General features: G+C 39.8%; 1 protein-coding gene across 1 annotated transcript; it reads left to right on the top strand.

Moving 5' to 3' along the window:
- The first annotated feature begins 55 nt into the window (after positions 1–55).
- On the top strand, positions 56–17,983 carry LOC104601736 (uncharacterized). Its single transcript, XM_010265182.3, has 12 exons — positions 56–345; positions 671–3,635; positions 3,755–3,862; positions 3,943–4,043; positions 4,265–4,355; positions 4,452–4,562; positions 4,741–4,806; positions 15,856–15,915; positions 16,086–16,643; positions 16,911–17,030; positions 17,120–17,239; positions 17,347–17,983. Exons 2-12 carry the CDS (start codon positions 693–695, stop codon positions 17,410–17,412), a joined length of 4,344 nt encoding a protein of 1,447 aa, XP_010263484.1. The 5' UTR covers positions 56–345; positions 671–692; the 3' UTR covers positions 17,413–17,983.
- Positions 17,984–18,266: the final 283 nt, after the last annotated feature.

Consider the following 18,266-nt stretch of genomic DNA (forward strand, 5'->3'; position numbering starts at 1 on the left):
TAAGCAGTAAGCACATTGAACTGGGCCAATCTGAAAGACCCAGCCCATATTGTCGGGGCTTAGATTGGCCTTGCCCACACTATTTGGGGCTAAATTGGCCCGGTCCAGGGAGATCCCTAATATCGTCCCTAACGCACACAGAGATGATCCTTTGTTCTAATTCCCTTCTCCGCTCGCACATCAACAGTCCATTTATTGCAGCGGTGTTCCGGCATTTGGAGTGGTTAACTCCGTCCATTGCAATACAAACCCCTAAACGTCAGATCAGTCTTCATCATCGTCAAATTCAGAATCCTATCGTCATCGTTACAGTCCTCTGTGGTCGTATCCCCGAACACCAGATAGGTGAGCTCTATACGTCTCTTCCCCTTCTGTTGAACCGCTTCTCTCCATGTTGTCTATATATATGTATCGGCTTTATCTTCTTATACGGTTATACTGTTTTTTTGCTTCATCTTCTGAATTAGGGTTTTTATTTTTAAGGACTCCATTAGTTTCCGTGCCGCCGAGACAATTCTCATTATTTATTTATTTATTTTATTCTCATCCTAAGAAGAGATCTATACGGTTACGGTGCTTTTGGCATCTCCAGTTTCGTTTTCCTTTTTCATGTATAGATATTGAAGATTGTGATTGCAATCTGATGTCTGTCCTAAATCCAATTTTACAGAGGCAGGAACTGTGTAATCTCAATGGGTAGAAAGAAGCCCGCAGCCCGGGACGACGATAACCCTGTAACTCAAGGCGGGGGCAAATCGAAGAAGAAAGGGCATGTCATTGACGATGACGAATACTCCATTGGGATTGAGTTGTCCGAAGATCAACAAAAACCGGGTCCTGAGAAACAAAACCACGAAGATGATATTATGCCCATTGCCGGGAAGAAGAAGGGAGAGAAGGGCAACTCCAAGGCGGCAAAGCCTAAAGATGAAGAGGAAGAGAAAACTGTTGAAGAAGCGGAGGAGGACGATGCTCCTGCTGTTGTGTTGACTGGTAAGAAGAAGTCGAAATCAAAGAAAAGTGGTAACAGCATCTTCAGTGCGTCTGCTTTTGATGCCCTTGAGGAGCAGGAGGATGATAAGGATGATGAACCTCCCTCGAGGGCAGCTGCCAAGGAGGCACATAGGCTCAAGGAGGATGATGGCAGGGAAGGGGAAGAGGAAGAGGAGGAGCCTGTAATTAGCTTCACCGGCAAGAAGAAATCTTTAAAATCTTCGGAGAAGAATAATATTTCATTTACTGCTTCTGTTTTTGATGCCATTATCGATGAAGGAGAAGAGGAAGAGGAGGAGCCTGTGATTAGCTTCACAGGTAAGAAGAAACCTTCAAAATCTTCCAAGAAGAGTAGTAGTTCATTCGCTACTTCTGCTTTTGATGCCCTTCTCGATGAAGGTGATGGTCTTGAAAATAATGAATCTGCACACCAAGGAACAGATGAAAATAAAACCGAGAAGGACAATGATACCATAACTGTTTTTTCTGGTAAGAAGAAAAAACCTTCAAAATCGTCCAATAAGAGTAGTAGTTTGTTTACCACCTCCACTTTTGTTGGCCTTGCTGATGAGGATGAAACCAATGATGAAAATAAAGAAGAGGATGAAGATGCTCCTGTCATTACCTTTTCTGGTAAGAAGAAATCTTCAAAATCTTCCAAGAAGAGCAGTAGCTTGTTTGGTGCTGCACTTCTTGATGAAGAGGATGGAAATGATGTTTCTGCACCTGAGCCAGCATTAAGCATCAAGCCTGGTGATGACACCATTGGTGAAAGCACAAAGGAGAGTGAAGATGCCCTGGCAATTGCTTTCTCAGGCAAGAAAAAACCTTCAAAGTCTAAGAAGAAAAATAGTCTATTTACTGCCTCCAGTTTTGGCACTGGCCTTGAAGATGAAGGAGCTGAACCTGAGCAACCTTCTGTAAAAAGCAGTAGTAATGACGTTGGTGGAAACAATGCAATAGATGCCAAAGTTAGTAATCAGGGAGGTGAGGATATGGTGGAGACAGCTAAGAGCAAAAAGAAGAAGAAGAAGAGTGGAAGGACTGCTCAAGAGGAGGATGACCTTGACAAAATTCTTGCAGAACTTGGTGAAGGCCCTCCCCTTTCAAAACCTACTGCTCCTCTTCCACAGGAGGAAAAGGTTGTGGTTCAACCTGAACCAGTTGTCCAGGTTGATGATAAGGGTGAGGAGAAGGAAGCTGAAGTGGAAGCTGGAGAATCTGCAGCTGCAAAGAAGAAGAAAAAGAAGAAAGAAAAGGAAAAAGAGAAGAAGGCGGCAGCAGCAGCTGCAGCTGCATCTTCAGTGGAGGTGAAGGATGAAAAACTGGAGGAAGTGAAGAGCAAAGTTTCTGACAAGAAGCTTCCAAAACATGTTAGAGAAATGCAGGAGGCACTGGCAAGACGTAAAGAAGCTGAAGAGAGGAAAAAACGAGAAGAAGAGGAGAGGCTGAGGAAGGAAGAAGAGGAACGACGGCGACAAGAGGAGCTTGAGAGGCTGGCTGAGGAGGCCAAACGGAGGAAAAAGGAGAGAGAGAAGGAGAAGCTTCTAAAGAAAAAACAGGAAGGCAAACTCTTAACAGGTAAGCAGAAGGAAGAAGCTCGCCGGTTGGAGGCAATGAGGAATCAATTTCTTGCTCAGGGTGGTGCTATGCTTCCCCCTGCAGAAACTGGTGGTGCACCAACAAAAAGGCCCAAGTATCAGACAAAAAAGACAAAACCTAGTATTACACAAGCAAATGGTGTGGCTCCTGTAAAAGATGTACAAAAGGTAGAGGTAAAGGAAATCCAGCAGGATGCTTTAGCTGAGGTGGAGTCACCAGAAGTTGAGAAGGTTGAAGAAGCAGAGTCAACTGTGACTCTGGAAGAAAAAGTTGATCATATAGTTCAAGAGAACGGTATTGAGGATGAAGATGATGATGAAGATGAATGGGATGCAAAGAGTTGGGATGATGCTGATGTGAATTTGCCTGTTAAAAGTGCATTTGCTGAGGAAGATGCTGAACCTGAGCCTATTGGGAAGAAAGAGACAAAGCGTGTTACACCAGTGACTTCTGGTGAAGTAGGAGCCCCTCCTCCAGCAGCCAAAACAGTGGTTGCTGTCAAGAAGACTGTTGCTCCCCAACCTATGAAAACGAAAAGCATTGAAAGCAAAGAGGATCAACATGAGGCTGAAGTTACAGCGAAGAATGTAAAGAAGGAAGCACCAGCGAAAGGGAAAGTGCAGTCTATGGAGGTTCCTTCAAACCGTAGTGCAGATAACCTCCGCTCCCCAATTTGTTGCATTATGGGCCATGTTGACACTGGTAAAACTAAGGTCTTAGATTGCATACGTGGCACCAATGTTCAGCAGGGTGAGGCTGGAGGAATTACACAGCAGATTGGAGCTACCTATTTTCCAGCAGAGAATATTAGGCAGCGAACCAAGGAACTAAAAGCTGATGCCACATTGCGAGTCCCAGGTCTTCTCATAATTGATACACCAGGACATGAATCATTCGCAAACTTACGGTCACGGGGTTCAGGTTTATGTGATATTGCAATTTTAGTTGTTGACATAATGCACGGCTTAGAACCACAGACAATAGAATCCCTGAATCTCTTAAAGATGAGGAATACAGAATTCATTGTTGCATTGAATAAGGTACATTCTTATTAAATAGTAGTTCAGTAATGCTTCTGATGGGTGAAACATAAAGTGCATTGTTCTGTTTGGTAAGTGTAGTGTAATCCTACTTCGCTCTCTTTGTTTTGGCCATGAAGGTGGACAGATTATATGGATGGAAGACTTGTCCAAATGCACCAATTGTGAAGGCTATGAAGCAACAATCTAATGATGTACAAAACGAATTTAAAATGAGGCTTACTCAGGTAAGTGTATCTAGACCCCCTTTTCACACTGGGGATTGTCAGTTAGGCTAATCTGTTCTAACTCTCTTTGTTGCTCCCAGATTATTACACAGTTCAAGGAGCAGGGCCTGAATACAGAATTGTACTACAAGAACAAGGAAATGGGGGAAACTTTCAGTATTGTTCCTACAAGTGCGATCAGGTGTTTGCTGATGAACTTTATGCCAGGCTTTGTATCATGGTTGCATACTTGCATAAGAAATTGCTTATTCTTTTGTCTTTCTTTTTTATTGGATATTCTTTTGGTTATCTTTCTTCTGCCTTTGTTTTTTATTTTTTCTCTCTTCTATTTTTTTCTTCTTTTTTGGGGGGGAGAAGTGGTCTAATGACTTCTCACTTTCTGATTTTGTGGAAATATAACAGTGGGGAAGGTATCCCAGATCTTCTGTTGCTATTGGTTCAGTGGACTCAGAAAACTATGGTGGAAAAGCTTATGTTTAGCAATGAAGTGCAGGTGTAATTTTCTCTCTGGTCACTGCCTACTTAGTTATATGCATTAAAATGGTAGAAAAAATTTGGTTTCTAATTTTGGGTTGGGACTGTTCACCAGTGTACAGTATTGGAGGTTAAAGTTGTTGAAGGCCATGGTACAACAATTGATGTGATACTAGTCAATGGAGTCCTTCATGAGGGAGACCAAATAGTTGTTTGTGGCATGCAGGTAAGGTTGTTGATGCTTATTATTTATGGAGCACACACGTACAGATTTATCTATACTCCTTTAATAAAGTGTAAATGTGCTTTTGAAGATTCCTAAACATTTGTGACCAAAATACCTGTATTAAATTTGTGCATGTGTATATTGTCAAGTTTCTCATGTGTTGGTTTTCTCATTTTAGGGCCCTATTGTTACCACAATTCGATCTTTGATGACCCCTCACCCAATGAAAGAGATCCGAGTAAAGGTCAGAGTCTTTCTGCAACTTTCTTTTGTTTATCTTTCCATCTTGCCCTTGTAGACATGATTTTATTGAACCTGGAAGGTTGGCGCTAAATAAAAAACATATTAATATGTTATAGTACTTGTAAGCTTTCATGCAAAGTCAATTAGATGCATTTTATTCTGTTCCTGCTTTCCATTTTATACCAATATTGTCCATAGCTTAGAACTTTTATATTGACTTCATTTTATTTGCTTTCGTCTTAATATTACCAACTATACTATTGCTGCCATCTTTACTCGGCTCCTTATTTAGTTCTAGAAAATAAAAGAATCCCTTTGAATATGTCTTATCACAATCTGAGAACAGATTTCATCTCTTTCTTCTATAGAATATGCATGAGGATAAAATTAATTTGAAAGATTTTAGGTGATTAAGTTGGCATTACTGCTGCAACTGCAACTGTTTTCTTTTTTTTTTAATTTATATTTTTAAATTTTTGTAGGCAATTGCATTGCTTACTAGGTGCTTCAAAATTAATTGGTTAACCACATTCCACATAGGCTCTATCAACTGGATATTTACTTATGAGTTATGACCCAGGTATTTCTATTGCCATGTTATGGTGTGACTTACATAAAGTTCTAGGGGGAGTGGTTCTGCTAGTGAGGTCAAACATAAAAGCTAGTGAGGTCAAACATAAAGTTTTTCACTTAGAAGATTGATATTGAAGTTGGTTTCAAGGGTGAGTGTTATTGACATGGTGAAGAGACATGTGATATGGCAGGTTGTGGAAAAAAAGGAGCCCCAAGTAAGTCAATTCTTTTGTGATGGTGCTGTCATGAGCATGACATGAGAAGACCATTCTAGGGGAAGGGGGAGAGGTGTGGGTTTAGGGAGAAGGACAAGAAGAGGGTTTTGATAGGGAGGACTAATCTTGACTTTTGGGAGGAGTTTGTGGGTTTTCTACTTTGTTTTGGTTTTAGAAAGGGGAGCCAAGTTGTATGGTTTGATAGGTTAGTGGAGTCAGCTGGAGTTGCTTGATTCCTTAGCAATGTCTATTCTGTTGTTGTTTGGTTCTTGTTAGCTCAGGCTGTGCCTACTTGGTCAGGGTTCTTGTTGTAGGGATGTGCATAAGTTGGTTGTGTTTTTTGGGCCTTTATTTTCTTCTCTTGGGTGATGGCTTATCAGTTATCACCTTCCTCATGTGACTTCTTTTTCTTTTTATTTTATTTTATTTTTTCTTTTTCTTTTTTTTTTGTTTTTAATTTTACTCTTCTAAGAAAAAGAGCATGAGAACATCTAAAAGAGAAGGGAGAACTAGAACTGGTATATGGCAGGTTTAACAATTTAACTTGCATATTTGCATTAACCAATATTGGGCTAAATAAGCATCCATAGGAGGTCCCTTGGTAAATTTTGTTTGCCAATAATATAATACTTGATATTGGAGTGTGGTTAGATGCAAGTTCAAATAATGGAATGATGCTTTACAATACTTTGAGGCAAATAGGAGTAAAACGGAATGTATGCAATGCCAACATAATAATTGTAGGACTGAAGATGAAAATGATATCAGTGACCAAGAAATACCTTCAAACAACCATTTCTACTAATTTGGTTCAATAATCCATATCGATGCAGAGATTAAAGTAGATGTTGCCAAGGCCATTATGAAGTGAACAGGTCTATCTAGGTTCTTTCGTGATTACCATGTACAAGTTATGTTGTATGGAGCTGAATAAATTCCCATTTGTTTATATTCCTTTTGCATATAGCAGTAGTTGGCCTTATCTGCTACCTAATAAAATAAATAATTGGTCATGTTAAATTCATTAAGGAGAGTGAACTCTCACAATCTTGAGTTAGGAACCTCACCATACCATGTGCCCTAAAACTTCACCTATTGCCTCTCCCAAGCTTGAAAGGAGCACCCTTGACCAAGCTTCATAATTTTCTGAATCCCTTCCCAGATGCAATCTCCATAGCTACTATTATGTCTTGTTATTATCATTCCAACAGCCAGTGCCAACTAGCAGTTCATTTCTTTCCAATTCATTGTGATTATATTTTTTGGATAGATTTTTTTTATGATTAAAAAAAGAAAATATATTAAGAAAGGGCTACAAGAGATAAGATATCACCCGCAAGTCAGAAAAAGGAAACTCTTAGAACCCACCTCCCTCTTTTTTTTATCAGCAACACAGAAAAAATTTCATTAATTATGAGAGACAATATTACAACATGAAGTTGTGAAAAAGAACCAGCTATAGAAGCTGTCCCAAATCAGTACTACATTTGAGCCCAAAACATATGTATTCTATGTACCCCTTGCTTGCCTAAGCTATCTGCCAAGCTATTAGCAGTCCTCACCATTTCATTCAGATTAACATGTCCTGTGACAGCCATTTGAATTTCCTGAATTCATTCCTCAAGTGCCATGCCACCCCCTCCCCTTTAACCAGCGACTTAACCACAGTTTTAGAATCTCCCTCAATAATCAGCGTATAATACTCGGTTCTTTTGCCTTTTCAACCCCAAAAATTGCAGCCAAAAACTCTGGTCTTGCCACATCACCCTGCTCCACAGGGCCAGAGTATAAAGCAATTATATTCCCCTCCTCATCCCTAATGACTCCCCCAATACCTGAGGGGCCTGGGTTACCCAACCAATTCCCATCAAAATTTAGTTTCTTCCAACCATTTATTGGAGGAGACCAAACCTCAACAGATTTGTCTTGTAGTTAAGGATGCAGCAATGATACCCCAAGCTCTGAAGAAATCTTCAACCTTGAAATCCGAAAACATCTTCGAACTTTTTGCCCAATGGGCTATACTCTCAATGTTATAGTTTCAACCAAGGCTTCCTTGCTCCGTTCCTTCTCTCCAAATATTCTTGCATTTCTTTCCTCCCACACAGTCCAAATTAGTGCTGCTCTAGTGCATCTCCACAAGGTCCTGCCCCTCTTTTTTGTACAGCTAATGCTAGTAGGGCTAAACAAACCCTCCAACCTATCAGGAGAAGACCAACTGCATCCAAAGAGAGAAGTAAACCAATCCCAAAGAAAGCTAATAAACAGGCAAGAGATAAGAAGATGAATCACAGTCTCACCATTCAACTTGCAAAGAACACACCAGTTGGGGGACAAACACCAATTTGGTCTCTTCCTTTGAAGTAGATCAAAGGTGTTAATGCTCTTCCATGGAACACTTCCCAACAGAAGGTGCAAATTTTAGGGGGAATGAGAGAACACCAGATTTCCTTGACTGGGAAAGAATAGGAAGAAGAGGTGGCAACCAGAGAACGAAAAGGACTTGCAAGAGAAATCCCCATCAGAATTAGGGCCCCATACTCTAGAATTCAAGCCACCTTCACACAAGAAAACTGAATTCAGCAAGCTCAAAAGATCAGTCATCGTAGAAAGTTCAGATTCTCTAAGGTTTCTAATGAAGCCAAAATTCCAATTCAGTCCTGATATGATGTAAGAAGGTAGGAAGAAAATCATGGATAGCCTTCCATGGGGCAGCCAAGGTAACTCTACAGAGACATCCAACACCCCACCCATTGCTTGATATGCCATGAATACTCGCCACAACCTTGTGCCATAACTTTTCATTTTCATTAGGAAACCTCCTTAACCATTTGTTGAGTAAAGCCTGATTCTTCATCTTAACAAAACCAATTCCCAACCCACCTTCTGTTTTCAATTTCATCACTTTTTCCCATTTGATCAAGTGGTCCTTTTTTTCCCCGGCTCTCGGAAAAAATCCCTCATGAGTTTTTCAATTAACCTCACTACTTCCTGTGGCATCCTAAATACTAACATGTAGTACATTGGAAGGTTTGTTAAGGTAGACTTAATAAGGGTTTACCTCCCCCCCACCCCTACCCCCACCCCCACCCCAATGAAATATAGTTTCTCTTCCACCCAGCTAATCTCTTCTCAACCCTTTCCACCATTGGGGCCCAAAAGCTAGCTGATCTAGGGTTATCTCCTAGAGGTAAGCCTAAGTATTTCATAGGCCACTCACAACCTAAGGAGTCTGCCAAGCTCTTCAAAAGTTCCTCATCGATATTGGTTCCAACCATTAAGTTCTTCAACCAATTAATCCTTAAGTTGGACATTCTCTCAAATAGTTTCACCCCCAACTTCAAATTTTCCACCCCCTCTCTATAATCTCCATCACAAAAAATCAGAATATCGTCTACAAATTGCAAATGAGTGACCAAAATATTATCTCTCCCTATGGACCAACCCCTAAACAATAACAAGCAGTTTTCTCTTGAAATCAGTTTGCTTAGTACTTTAGCCACCAAAGTGAACAGAAAAGGAGAGAGAGGGTCACCTTGTCTAAAGCCCTCAAAGAAATCATACACCGTCCAATTAACAATAATTGAGTAGTGAGTAGACTACAAGCAACCCTTAATCCATTTACACCTCAATTCTCCAAATCCACACCTCCTCATAATATCAATTATAAATGCTTGTGACCAGACTGATAGGTCTAAAGTCCCCGGGCCCTATAGCATTGTTCTTCTTTGGAATCAACCCTAAAAAAGTAGAATTCATCCCCGCACTGATTACCCCCCTTCTATGGAATTCACATAAAACTTTGAAAAGATCATTTTTAATTATGTCCCAACAATCTTGATAGAATGCCATGGTGAATCCATCAGGCCGAGGGGTTTTTGATATATTCATAGAAAAAACTGCTTCCTTGATCTCTTCCTCTTCAAACAATCTCTCCAAAAAATGCACTTGATCCTCCTCCAAAGTCTCCCACTCCAACCCTTCAACCAACCACTTTTCATTTAAAGGCCTTCTATAGATAGACCTAAAATGCTCCAAGAAAGCCTTTGCGATCTCTGTCTGATCTGTAATCTCACTCTTCCCCAGCATTAGTGAACTAATTAAGCTCTTCCTTCTCCTTCCATTTGCAATGGCATGGAAAAATTTTGTATTACCATCCCCTTCTTTGATCCACCTTTCCCTTGATTTCTGCTTCCAACTTATTTCCTGTCTTAACAAAGTTTCCCCTAGCTCCTTCTTCAAAGACCATCTCAACTCCCTATCACCCTCATCAAGAGAACCCACCACTTCTTTGCTATCAATCACCTCAATTTGGGAGACCAGATCAGCTTTTTTCTCCTCCAGTCTTCCAAATTTCTCCCTATTCCACTCTCAAATCTCCTTCTTCACCAACTGAAGTTTTTTTAGGAAATTTTGGCCTTCCCACAATGAAGATTGTTCCAAGCTATTCCACCAAACTTTGACCTTCTCTTTGAAATCTGAATGAGTGAGCCACATGTTTTCAAACCTAAAAGGAATTGGACCACCATCAACACTCCTGAAACAAACAAATGGGCCAGTGGTCTGAGGTAATTCTAGGTAGAGTCCTCCCAGCTAGGCGAGTCAAATTTTCTTCCCAATCTAGAGAGACTAAGAGCCTATCAAGCCTATCAAGCTTAGATAAGATCGTCCCAGTTGAAAGTCTCTCAATTCAAATTCCTCAATAAAAGAATTAAACTTCCTCATGCTTGATGTTATCCTTTGTCTACCTCCAATTGACTCACCCACAAATCTTATGACATTGAAGCCCCCCCCCCAATACACCAGGCCCTTTCCCACATACCCCTAATGTCCCCTAGCTCTTCCCATAGTTTACTCCTTTCTTTATAAGAATTTGGCCCGTAGACATTTGTGAGGACCCATTCAAACCCATCTTGCAAATTCCTTAACTTAATAGGCACTGAGAACTTACCCACTAACTCTTCCGTACATTGAGCTGCCTCTTCTTTCCAAATTGTTATTGTTCCCCCCAAGGCCCCAAAGCACCCCAAGAAGGAGCAAAACTCCAATTAATATTCCTCTCACCTCGAATGCTTCTTATCCATTTCCTATCGACTACCTGAATTTTTGATTCTTGGATCAAAATAAAATCTGGTCTCTCCTTCCTCAATACTTCTTTAATTTCTCTCCTTTTTGTGGCACTTCCGAGCCCCCTTAGATTCCAATTTCCAACTAATGATCTTCATAATTGCAGCAAGAACTGAACCCAAGCCCTCTTCCCTATAATCCCCCCTTTCTCCTACCTCCTCTAGTACTGAACTCCTTATCCTCTTCCACATCATTAATAAATTTCTCCACTTCATTAAACTTCCTTCTCTTCTTTCCTCCCTTATTTTTAATCTCTTTATTTTGAGGTTTCATTTCCTTATCTTTCTCCACTTTCAACCCCATCTTGTCAGCCAACTCCATCACTGGATCCCTCTCATACTGATTTTCCCCACTTCTTGTATTCCTTTCCCCCTCATTGGTTCCTTCTTCTCTATAACTAGTTCCTCCCCTCTTGGTCTTTCCTCAGCCTGAAGCTCTGCAGGCCCTAAATCCCCATCCTCGCTGCTTCTTTGGTTTCCTGCAATCTATTCTCTCTAGCTTCCAGGACAAACAGCCCTCCTTCCTATCTCCAACTGTTTCCTTTTCAACAAGATCTTCTTCACCCAACCCCTTTTCAACAAGAACTCACCTCCCTCTTCTAAACAATCTTTCCAAAGCCCAACAAAGAAAAAACCCCACCCAAAACCCACAAGAACCTTGCATCACCACATACTTGATCCAATCCTCACCTTACGCTTAATAACCTACCCAGCCAATAACAAGACCATACAAACCCCCCACCATTTTTTTTTTTATCAATAACAGAAACTTTATTAAGATTTATGAAGCTTTAGGTACAATAAGGGGGAGATAAAGAGTCTTATCTCCCCATCAGCAAATTACAATGAAAGAAGATTAAAAATTAGCCCAAAAAATAGCCTCCCTATTCACCCCTTGCTTGGCCAACCCATCTGCAAAAGAATTAGCAGTCCTTTTCACCCAGCTGTATTGCATCTCAATGCCCCTACATAGCCATAAAAATTTTTTCTTTTCATTATTGTAACTCCACAAGCCACTGTCCTCTTTCTTCAACCAGCTAATCACCATCTTTGAATCACCTTCCAAATCAGCCGACTGATATTTAGTTCCCTTGCTCTTTGAACCCCTTCCAAAGCTGCAAGGATCTCAGCCCTAAGAGAGTCTCCTTCTCCAATAGGGCCTGAGAACAGAGCAATAACAATCCCTTCCTCATTCCTGAAAACTCCCCCAATCCCAGAGGGCCCTGGATTCCTTATGCTACTGCCATGAAAATTCACTTTTATAAATCTGGAGGGAGGAGGGGACCACAAGGGACTAAGAGTCCTCTTACACAGAGTAGAGGTTGCTATCTCTTTCCAGTTTCTTAACAGGTCAGCTATAGGAAAGTCTGAGAACAGTTCCATAGTTTTTAGCCAGTGGGCAGCCCTTAAAGGTATTAGGTCTAATAGTTCTTCCAAGGATCTTTCCTTTCTGAAAATATTCGAGAGTTTCTTTCCTCCCACAGTGACCAACACACAGATGCCTTAATACTCCTCCACATCATCTTCCCTCGCTTCTTAGGCCATTTGAAAAACGAAGGGGAGAACAAACCTTGGACACTCTCAGGAGGGTTCCAAGTACACCCAAAGCGAGAGAGTACCCACTCCCAAACAGTTTTAGTAACCTTACAAGAGAACAAACCCCCCACCATTTATACCCATTTAATCAGCTTGTTCGGAAATTTGGACCAAGGTTCAAAGTATCAATACACCCCAATACACCGGAAGGGGTGTGTCAGCATTTCGTACCTAACACATCATTTTTTATTTTTTTTTCAAAACTTCAGAATTAAGATTATTTAACTATTCACAACATTTTCCGGAAATACCTTAAAAATCATTTCGGGAGGTCACAGATACGATATGATAACCCTAAAAAACCCATCTTCAATCTGGCAAAAACTTTGGACACTCATATAGTACAGTGATTTCTTTGATTTCTGAACCTTCTTATTCCATTAGGAATCTTCTCAATGTCCTTGAAGTCCAGAGAGTTAGCATTGATCCTTTCAAGTTCCAACTTTCAAGACCACATTCTTCTCAAATATCTAGTTTGCTACCATCCCATGAGTCTCTTCAATCCCAACCCTTTCATCTCCATTTTCTCTCTCCCCGTTTTGTATATTTGTACTTCTTTCATTGTAGCAAGCCTCCTTATGAGCCAAACTGTTTTCCTTACCCATCAGAGGCTTGCCAATTTTTTTTCCAAGCCCTTGAGTTTCTTCCTCGCACATTCCTCCAATAAAGAGCAGTGCTAAAAAATTTGCTTACATCCACCGTAATATTCACTACTGTTTCCACATCAATTGTGTCCTCAACTTCATGAGTTTCATCAATTATGACATCTTCCTCTGATGACTCAAAGCTTATCATCACAGTCTTCTGTATCAGTGCTTCCATCTTCATCTTCTTTTCCTTCAAGCTCTGTTAAAGGTTTTGTGTTTTCTTTTCCTCGCATATACCCTAGGACCTGTTGCAATCATTATTGCTTTCCTTTTTACGGTCTCCTTTTTGCCCTCTCAACTTTTCTGTATCTACTTCCTCAGTGGTCTTATCATTTTCTTTATTATTCTCAGAATGTTCCTCAACCCTTCTATTCCATCAATGTTGCTTCCTATCAAAAAAAAAGCTTCTATCAAACCCTCGGTTTCTTCCAACATCCTAGCACCACTCCTCTTTCCTCTCCCCTTCATCATACATACCATTTCCATTTTTTTGTCTCTAGAATCTTTGTATTTTTTGTACTACCATCATCAAGATCCAATAATACTTCTTGTTTTTTTTTTTGATGAATAATAATACTTCTTGTTCTTGAACTGGCACAATTTCTAAAATCCCCTTTGTCTAATAAACTATTGTTGCACTTCCAGAAAGACAAGAAAAATCAAACCAACCTCCACATCCCAAATAGTCATCGTTGGGGAAGTGTGGCTCTCCAACATGTTATCAATTGAGTATTTCTTGATGCCTAAATCAGACAAAAAACCTTCCCTTGCCATTTTCCTTTCTACTTAGGTCGCTATAGTTGTCTTCTACACTCCTACCATTAGTAGCTTGAAATCCTTCTTCTCTCCATTGATCCTCACCTTCACTCTCTTTCTCAGTGCTTTCTTTTACCATAGACTAGATAACTTTCCCATCTTTAAACTCCTCATTTAAGCCTCCAGAAGTTGAATCTTGAAACCTATAATCATTACCGGCTGATATACCAAAGATAATCACCTTTACCTTTCTCCTCTGTTTTGTTGTCCATGAGGACCCTCGAATATTCGGTCTTCTTTTCTTTTCTCCTAACTGATCCTTTCACTTCACAAAATGAGCCTGATTCAATGATTTTCATTTGTTAAAAAAGACCCAACCTGAAAGCTTGGATCACAACTTTCCTTTCAAACTCTCAATTTGTATGTTTCTCCCACATAGAAAAGATCGAGCAGCATTAGAATCAAACTAGGGTCCTCTATTTCAATCAGGTTCTTGCCGATTGAATTTGCTCCCAAAGTCTATTACGAAAATCAAATCTTTTGAACTTATCACATGTGTTTCCTGTATCTTTGAATGCCTGGGTACTTGGTACCCCTCACATGTAGAGGTATGCCAAAGACTTCAATCCAAACAAATGTTTTTTGCTTTGCAATTTGCCCTAAACTTGGACACCAGCATTCCAGTTTCATTTCAAGGTAGCTTGTGAAACCCTCCTTTTCTCCTTCTAAAATTTTCTCAGCACCTCACCTTCTTTTGAAACAGAACAGGAAAACACCAGCACTCAGTTTCTTGTTCATGAGAAACCCCAACTTTTCCAATCTGATTTTGCCCACCTCCACCTTCACCGCTTCAGGATCCGAATTCAAAAAACCCAACTTTTCAAATCGATCTCCAACACCCATCACTAATCTTTGACAACTTACTATAGCTTTTGACGACTCTCTAATAATTGTATTAGAGGGAGATTAATACAAGAATATACAAGAAAGAGGATCCTTTTTGAGAAGATGAGCTTAAACCATAGTTGTCAAGGCAATGCCTAAGCAACAAGGCACCCATGGGGAGTGCCTCACTTAAGCACCTATCTGTTTTGTACTTATGAAATATTTTTATATACTTTATTTTTTTGAGATTAGAATAACAAAATAGACATTGTTAAATTAGAGTATTCATTTTGTGGGTTTATATAATAGCTTCTTTCTATTATGTTTTTGTTAGGCTATAGTCAACACACATGTCGATGTATGCTGTTTTGAAACCCCAAAGACTTCAAAACCTTAAGCGATAAGCAAGGAAGAACTTAAGTTTTTTTTTCTTCTTTGTCCTCATCATCATCCTTACAAAAACAGGGGCTCAGTCTCTATATTTTTTGAATTCTTCTTTTCTTTCTTCTTTTTCTTCTCATGGATATGCTGATTTCTATATTTTATTAAGAATTTTATACTTTTTCATGAAGACTATAGACAACTACTTGTGAAAGATGGCTGCTAGTTGTTATGGAACCTAGTGAATTATTCCTAGGATTCATGGTCTTCGTTTTAAAAAAATCCATCACCTGGACAGCACCTAGGTGACAAGGTGCCCCCCTGTTGACTAGCCTTGCTTTGGTGCCTGGAAAACTATGACTGAAACTGGGCCTTATGGGTAGGGGTTTAAGGAGAACTTGGGTGGGCCTAGGTTGAGCATTCACTAAATTTTGAAGTGGTGTTTCTATTGAAATTATTCAACCTGGGTGTGAGAATTTGCACCCTTACCTGTGGAAGTTGCAAGTTGCTGTGTTCGTTTCCTGTGGTCAAATTGGGAGCAAAGAAATTGTTGGGGGAGAGAAACAAATGCAAGAACAAACATGAAATTGGTAGGAACACCATGCATTTTCATCTTTTCCCCCCTTTTTGGTGGTTCATTATAATCATATGCATCAGTGGGAATAATTTTCTTCACACATTTGAGGTCTGATGAAATTATTTTGACAAACCTTTTAGTTTGGTTGCTTGGATTTATTTGGAAAGTAATTCCTTTTTCTTTGTTTACTGATTAAAGAGAGGCTTACTAATTTCTATCAAGTCATAAGGCTTGATTGCCTTTTCCTTTCAAACCATTATATAACAAAAACTCAAGTTGTTTATCTATTTGCAGGGAGACTTTTTGCATCATAAGGAGCTTAAGGCAGCACAGGGTATCAAGATATCTGCACAGGTGGGATTACATTCTGGAATGTTTGCCAAAATGCACTTTTATAGCTGCATACACACACAGACACACAAGCATACATCCAAAGAGAGCAAGAGATTTGAATTTCCCACTGTAATCTTTTTTATCCAAGTTTTGACATTTTTTCTGCCTTTTTGTATTGTGTTTGCTTGCAGGGCCTTGAACATGCAATTGCAGGCACTGGTCTGTATGTCATAGGGCCTGACAATGATTTAGAAGACATCAAAGAGGCAGCCATGCAAGATATGAAGTCAGTTATGAATAGAATTGACAAGAGCGGTGAGGGCGTTTGTGTACAAGCCTCCACTCTTGGGTCCTTGGAAGCATTGTTGGAGTTCTTGAAGAGTCCAGCAGTGAACATACCTGTCAGTGGAATAAGCATAGGCCCAGTACACAAGAGAGATGTCATGAGGGCCAGTGTCATGCTTGAGCGGAAGAAGGAATATGCCACAATCTTGGCATTTGATGTCAAAGTGACACCTGAGGCTCGTGAGCTTGCAGATGAGACTGGAGTTAAGATATTTATAGCTGACATCATTTATCACTTGTTTGATCAGTTCAAGGCTTACATAGACAATCTCAAGGAAGAAAAGAAGAAAGAAGCTGCGGAAGAAGCAGTATTCCCATGTGTTCTCAAGATTATTCCAAACTGCATTTTTAACAAGAAGGATCCAATTGTCTTGGGGGTTGATGTTCTTGAAGGCATTGCAAGGGTATCCTCTTTCTGTGTTTCTTTATCCTTGGTTATTTGTGTGTTGCATGAGCTGTTTAAGGTGCTTTTAGCTTTACATAATTATGCAGTTAAATATTAAAACAAGTATTTCTATGGGATTTGGAAGATGAAAAACCTGAGAAAAAAAGGAAGACCCCCCTCCCAAATAATAAATAAGATGTGTTTAAATAGTTGCAAGCCTTGCTTTATTTTTATACATTTTACAGTCATACGTAACAGAGTTCTAATTATACTGCACTTTGCTCAGGTCGGGACCCCAATTTGTGTTCCTTCAAGAGATTTTATTGACATTGGACGGATTGCATCCATTGAAATTAACCACAGACAGGTTGATGTAGCCAAGAAAGGACAGAAGGTGGCCATAAAGGTAGAGGATAGTGAACTGGAATTGCAAATTTCCAACAATTTGTTTGGTTGATCATATTGGGCATAATTCACTTACACTGTACTTTACAGATAGCTAGCACAAATCCTGAGGAGCAGCAAAAAATGTATGGAAGGCACTTTGAGGAGGATGATGAGCTTGTTAGCCACATCACAAGGAGGTCAATTGATGTACTAAAAGATAATTATCGGGTAATCTCAATAAAATCTTCTAGTTGTTTCGTTTCTTTCAAGTAAATAATTGAATGATTGAATGGTGTAGTTGAATTCTTTCTCTGTGATTGTTTTAAAATATACAGGAAGATCTCTCTCTTGAGGAGTGGAGGCTAGTCGTGAAGCTCAAGAACCTCTTCAGGATACAGTAATTTGTATAGTTACGATCTTAAACTGGATGGCTGTGCCAGTGGAAGTACGACAACTCCATATATGGCTCTCTGATTCCAGGAATGCGGGTTTTGATGTAAAGGTTTTCAGAGTTTTTGGCTGGAAAAGAGTTGTTTGCTGCGAATGCACTTTTACTGTTCCAGATTCTGGCATGCCGTGGCAACAAATTTGTAGTGCAAAAATGTTGCAGGGTGCGGTGTGAGTGTCACCCATTTTGGAAGGAGGGTGTCGGTGCTAATATGGCTGGAAATTGGCACATTTATTCCATCTTCAACTGCTAAATTATTATCTTCAAACTTGTGCTGTGGAAGCCTGAAAGGTGTGCGTAAGATATTATTGATCTAGGGTTGGCCTGTAAAAGTTGGGAAATCGTGGTCGAGTTTTGAAATTTACCTTTGAAGATATATTTTTGTGTTTGCCTTTTCGAACTTCACACAATTACTCGTGAAGGGGCATGCTAGATGCTACCAAATTATCTTAATTGCAGGTTTGAGCGTGGGAAACGGTCATTTTTCACTCAACAAGAGCTTTTAGATCTCCCTTTTCATGTCATCACGCCTCATGAGCATTAATAGCTTGTACTTTCGTCGTGACATTTTCAGAACAAGGATTTCGAGATCTTTGGTTAAAATGTCGGTTAGTCTGTTGTTTTTGGACTTTCTGTCATGTGTTGCAAGATTAAGCTTGCGTTTGATTAAAACTTCAGAATATATTTTATTTCTAAATCAGTTTTTTGAAAAAAAAAAATATCCATGTCCATACTCCAATTTACCATTCAGTAAACCTAAGAACCTCTGGAATTAGGAACAAAAACACAATGGATGCTTTAGTGGAA

This window comes from Nelumbo nucifera, chromosome 1 (genome assembly GCF_055504915.1).
Source record: "Nelumbo nucifera cultivar China Antique chromosome 1, China Antique-T2T, whole genome shotgun sequence".
NCBI classification, from domain to species: Eukaryota; Viridiplantae; Streptophyta; class Magnoliopsida; order Proteales; family Nelumbonaceae; genus Nelumbo; species Nelumbo nucifera.